At 40.1% G+C, this 6,060-nt stretch overlaps 1 protein-coding gene across 3 annotated transcripts in view; it reads left to right on the forward strand.

Annotated features, from left to right (window-relative positions):
- The window catches only part of klhl32 (kelch-like family member 32), a 34,196-nt gene that overhangs the window by 2,902 nt on the left and 25,234 nt on the right, over positions 1-6,060 (forward strand). For all 3 annotated transcript variants that reach the window (XM_005741279.2, XM_005741281.2, XM_005741280.2), the window contains one exon: positions 2,603-2,780. In XM_005741279.2, coding sequence (XP_005741336.1) covers positions 2,603-2,780 — 178 coding nt within the window. The remainder of the gene's footprint in view (positions 1-2,602; positions 2,781-6,060) is intronic.

Below are 6,060 nucleotides of genomic sequence, written 5' to 3' on the forward strand. Positions count from 1 at the left end.
TCCGCCCACACACACGCCCATTATTTCCTCTGTCTTACACCCCATCACCATGAAGGTGACAGAGTAAGCCTCTTGGCAGGCAGCATAATTTAAAGTGATGGCCAGGACTGGAAGTGGACATAGATGGATTTGGGTGGACAGACTGGCTTATGAATGGGCATAAGCGGAGAGGGACTGAGGATGAGTTGGAAAATGGGGTATATTTGCTGTTACATGGATCCTCAGCTTTCTGCCAGTCGGGAAAACTCATTTTGACATGTTCTGTGGTCAGCGCGTTTATCCTGTCAGCTAAACTGTGAGATAGACGCTGATGGGTAGGAAGCGCTGTTTTTATAAGTGTGGGGGAATGGCAAAAATGTAAATCATGGCAAGCCATTGATTGAGTCACTTGTCTAAATTTCTGATGCAATTTTAACAATGGAAATTAAAGATAACTGAATAATGGGGTGTATGCACTTATGAATGTGTTTGTATCTTGTGGGTGGGACTGATTGAAGGGTTTTAGGCTATTTGATTATATTATTCAAATTATTGCTAGTCCTGTGGATGTTTATGTCTAATATTTTGGGTGTACCTGTTCAGGGACTGTAGATGGAAATGAACTAGTAGCGCGATCTGATAAACACCACCCTTTCTCTTACGAGATCAGTGTTTTTGTGCATAGTCTTTGATAAATCATCTCATAAACTCATATTTTATTCACAATAGAATATAGAAAACACATCAAATGTTTACATTGGGACATTTTACTATTTCATGAAAATGTTAGCCCGTTTTGAATTTAGCAACACGTCTCCAAAAAGTTGGGACGGGCATCCCGAAAGGCTGGAAAACTAAGTGTTACAGAAAAACAAACCAACTGGAGGAACATTTAGCAGCTTAGCGGGTCATCTGGCAACAGGTCAGTGACATGAGGTGCACCATTCTGCAAAAACCTGTGTCTACATATTGTGGAACAAATTCAGAATAATGTGCCTTGATGAAAAATTGCAAAGACTTCAAATATCTGATCATCTTCAGTGAATATGATGAAATCTCTGTTCAAGGGAAGGTTGAAAATGAATACAGGGAGCCCTGACGTACCAATGCATTAAACACTTTCTTAAAGGTTAAACTATTTGATATGTTTTGTATGTTTTATTGTGAATGAAACATGAGTATGAGATTTGCACATTTTTGTTCACATTTTACACAGCATCCCAACTGTTTTGGAAATTCACTTATATTTGTGCATATTCTATTCACAGAAAGGGATGCTTTGCCACTGTTTTATCATAAATAAAAATATGGGACAAGCTTATGTGCCAATTATTGGCACATAAGCTTGTCCCATATTTTAATGATACTAACCAGAAAAGTTAAAGCATGACCAAAGTCTTTACATTTAATTCTAAGAAGGCTAATGAATGTTGTAGATAACAAATAATGTAATTATAAAGCAGATATAATAACCTCATGGAGGCAACAAATGCCTCACTAGAGAAAAAACCAAGGATGAATAATTACAATTTATCGCCTGGGAATCATTAATGTTCAAAAAGCCACACTAATTCTAGGTACAGGGACATTAAATTCATATTAATATGGACTGGACTGGCATGTAGATAGCACTTTTCTGGTCTGACTGCTCGAACCATTCTACTCTATAAGCCACATTTAGCTTTTTCACACACTAATTCATGCAGCACTTAAAGACACACCTACAGCCATTTTTACAATCACTAATTAACCTAGCATGCATGTCTTTGGAGTGTGTAAGTAAGCTGGAGTACCCAAGGAAACATGAGCAGGCAAACAAGCTAAGCAGGCCCCAGATAATCAGGAGATTTAAACCAACTGCACCACCATGCTGCCAAATTATTCAAAAATGTCTTCATCCTCTGGGTTTTGTGGCCACTTCTAGAGAGTTTTATGGCAGAAAACCAACAGTTCCATATAGTTCAGTAAAAAACAAGAAAAATCAGCCTCACGGTGGTGGAAGAGAAAAAATAGGGTATCGTCAATAAGAGTAATCCTGTGTGGACTAATAATAGTTTTAGCGCGTCTGACATTTATAGTAGTTGTCAATACGTGTCTGAACACCAATAGTAAAGTAATCAATGGATACTGATATAGTTGCAGTGGTGTGGTAAAAGGTAGAGGAAACTGGGTTAAGAGATACTTTATGTATGGATAATAATGATACAGCAAGCAACGTTAGCTTGCTGTAGTTCCTTAGCTTAATTCTTGGAGTGTGTGTGAGAGCATTTCATTTCAGTTGTTTGGTGTGATTTTCACCACTGGGCATGGGGTAAAAAGTTATGATTTTTCATGTATTTACTGTGCACATTACATATATTTAAAAAAAATAGAGATTTTTGTTAAGGTAGGAGTTTTACATGGATATATGTTACTATTGTGCTGTCAAGGTGGTTAAAATGAATGGAATTGTTTCGATTTATTGCAAATGTTTGCTCACAGAAAAGTCTTAATTTGTTTTAATCCATCTGTGGTAAAGGATAAATTATTATTGCTTATTATCATTAGTGCAAAATCTTTGTCTTACCTAGTAAATCCACTAAAATCCAACATCTGTTTTGTATGTCTGTGTGTTGTACACCAGTAGGGAGATGCTGACAGGACAGAGGCTCTGCCAGTCAAAGTCGCACCAGGATTCGGTCCTCTCTGCCCTCAACCAGCAGAGGAAGGATGGCCTGCTGTGTGATGTCACTCTGGTTGCCGGTGAGCAGAAGTTCCACGCCCACAAAGCCGTCCTAGCAGCGTGCAGCGATTACTTCAGGGTGAGTCTAGTTCATGTTAGAGATCTCAAAAACAATTCATCCTGCCAATAAATGAAGTTCTTGAGCAGAGTAGTAGTAGAAGTGTTTGGTTGGAAAATTGGTCATGTTTGCAAGCCCACATGGTGTATTATATGTCACACCAACTGCTACACGTCTTTCACTAACCCACCTGGAACGAGCCCGAGTGTTTGATACCTTTTAAGCCACATACGTTGCTTTAGCTAGGCTTGTGCTGTCAGACAGCCAGGCAGGAGATTTCCTCAGATGGGCCGCACAGGGAAAAGTGCACACATGAGATTTAATTCAGGGACACCAAGCAGATTAGAAGGTAGAAATTAATCCCTGTTGAAAATGAGAGGCAGATTAAATATGTCCAAGTTGCCCGGGGATTATTCCTCCCGTGTGTGTGTGTGTGTTTGTAGGGTTTTGGTTTTTTTTACTTCTGTCTGAAGAGAGTCGAGGGTGGGCGAGTCACACTCCTCTCCTCCTTTTGTTCATCCCCTTCACATTTGTTCTCCTTTTGTTCTTCGGCTCCTTTTTTAAATGCCGCTCTTTCAAGTCCCAGCTGAGCCGAGCAACACTGTTGTTCCAGCGCTCGGATTATTAGATCAGCTTGCTACAGTAAGCAAGAAAAACTCACTCCGCTCCTCTGTTCCTCTGGAGCAGCCTAACAACATTATGTTCATTTTGTCATCTGACTCCACCGCTGGGTTTCATTTACTTCATTTACTGAGGAGATGAAGGGGCCTTGTGTGGGGAATAGCAACTGTGTTTTCCCCCTCGTTCCACGTCTCAGTCTTCTCACACTCAGGCAAACACCTGCACACTTTGCAGTGATTAGAACACATTATGTAGTCCAGCGGGCATGAGGGATTGTAATGAAATACCTGACCAAGCATGAGTTGTGTACCTGGAACTTGTCCTGAATGTGTCACCTGCCTCTTCCAGTCCCATCACATTACTAAGACGTCTGGACAGCTTGGCGAGATACAGCCACAATCAGTCACACCAGCCTCACAAGCACACCGCTGACAGCGAGAAAGTACCCACACACAAAATGTTGTCTGTTCGCCCATCAGTTAGAAAGGAGCCTTTACCAAAAAACAGTCACTATTTTCAATAGAAATGTCACAAACTACACTAAGTAAAAGTCATATATTGCTTTGTGACAACACTATTTAAAAGACTGATCGGTATTTCCTGTAGATCATTTATAGACGATCTCTCCTCTGTCTAATCCAATATAGCTTGATTTGATAATGGCATCTGTTGTAAGTTGATCCCTGTGAGGAAGTTGGTGCGTGGGGATTCAATGTATACTGTGCTATTTGTAGCAAGCTGTAAATAAGTGGAAATAGATTCAGTGCTGCATACAAAATTGAAAGTTTGTGAATTCCCCTTTCAGGTATTTATAGTAGCAACAGCTTATTTAGTTTTTTCTTCTGAATACTTTAGAAAAGGAGTTTGCAGGTACTACTGTGGCACTGATGTCGCATTAGGCAGTTGCATTGCATATTATATATCTCCGGACTGCATGCACAGAGGTACAACACACTACATGGACTGCCTGTGGAAAGAGTTGAGCTCTGTTTAACTGAGCTGTATTGATTTCATTTATGAGAATTTGACACTGTTGGGTCTGTGATTCCACAGGCCCCACAGGTTTAGAGACTTATTCCCGTTAATGAAGCAAGACGAACAGCAATCGATCGATTTTACTTGCTAGCAATGGAGGCTGGTCCACCAGGCTCTTGGAGCTGAACGCTCCTCACCTGTTTCCTAGCCAACTTCAAATAAACAGCCTTCCTTGCAGCCTTTTTATTGAATACAGTTACAGTTTACACTGGCACCACCCATCGCGGTGTGTCGGGCCCTTGTATGTGTGTGTATGCATGTGCGAGAATGTGCGTGTGTGTGTGTGTGTGTGTGTGTGTGTAGGTGCCCGTGAGTGTGTGTGCTTGTGTTTGGGGGTGCATTTGTGTGACCTCCTGCTCACCAAAGGGTCATAAAGGCAGGAAGTTTACTAAACAAGAAAACAGAACCTTCACATAGGATGTGTCCCTATAATAAAACACTACAGCCTCCCCCACCATTCAACAGGCTGGGGCGGGGGTCAGAAACAAAGGAATGTCTTGGATCATACAGTCTGAACCAAGACTTACAAATTTAAGTACAATAATGGCAACATTTAGCAATTTGACTCCAACAGACACAAGCCTGAAATGTTCTTTTCTTTAAAGCTGTAGGTAGAACACCAAGTCTGAAAGGTGAAAGCATATCTGCCTGTATCTCAATCCTGAAGATTTATGAAAATATATAATATAATAGTATAACTCTATATTATTTTTAGATGAGAACATTTCCAATAAAAATATTAGACCAATGGAACAATTTTACAGTCGTGTGAAAAGTATTTACAAACCTCTTTGCAGCTCTGTTTTTCTTTGTTAGCAGCCATTAACTGATAATCAGCAACTGTGAGCACCTCTACAAATGCAAAAGTTTTGACTGTTTCCTGGTTTGGAGGATCTTAACACAATCCTAAACTCTTCCCAGGAGTGTATGTCCCAGAACATTTATTTTAAGCTCAGACTAAACAATGCTCAAAACACTGCAAAACTCCCAAGAGCTACATGTTAGACTATACAGGCCTCACTGAGCATATTAATATTAAAGTTCTTGAAAATATAATTTGATAAAGACTCAACAAGAATGGCTTAAAGTGTTGCCAGGAGAAATTCTTTACATATAAAAAAAACATGGCAGCATAGCTTAGGTTTGTATCTTGAGTTGTATCTCAAGAAATCACAAGACTTCTGGAACAGTGTTTTTTGGACAGACAAGCCTAAAGTGGAGCTTTTTGGCCATAATGTATAGCACCACTTTGGTAAAAATAAAACACAGCTTATCAGCACAAACACATCACACCAACTGTCAAGCATGGTGATGGAGGGGTAATGATGTAGCCACAGGATCTGGGCATCTTGCAGTCAGTGACTCGACCAAACTTCTCTCTATAGAGCTCAGGAGGTAGAGCAGGTCATCTACTACTCAGAAGGTTGGTAATTCGATTACTGGCTGTTCCAGTCTGCACGCCAAATATCTTTGGGCAAGATACTAAACCCAATTTGCTCTCCAGTGATCTATCAGAGATTGAATATGTATGAATGTTAGATAGAAACGTTGTATGAATGTGTGAATGAGGCAAGTTATATAAAGTACTTTGAGTGCTCAGATAGAGTAGAAAAAAAGCTACAGTGGGGCAAAAAAGTATTTAGTC

Source organism: Pundamilia nyererei, unplaced genomic scaffold (assembly GCF_000239375.1).
Source record: "Pundamilia nyererei isolate P.nyererei 1_Seehausen unplaced genomic scaffold, PunNye1.0 scaffold00109, whole genome shotgun sequence".
In the NCBI taxonomy this organism is placed as follows: domain Eukaryota; kingdom Metazoa; phylum Chordata; class Actinopteri; order Cichliformes; family Cichlidae; genus Pundamilia; species Pundamilia nyererei.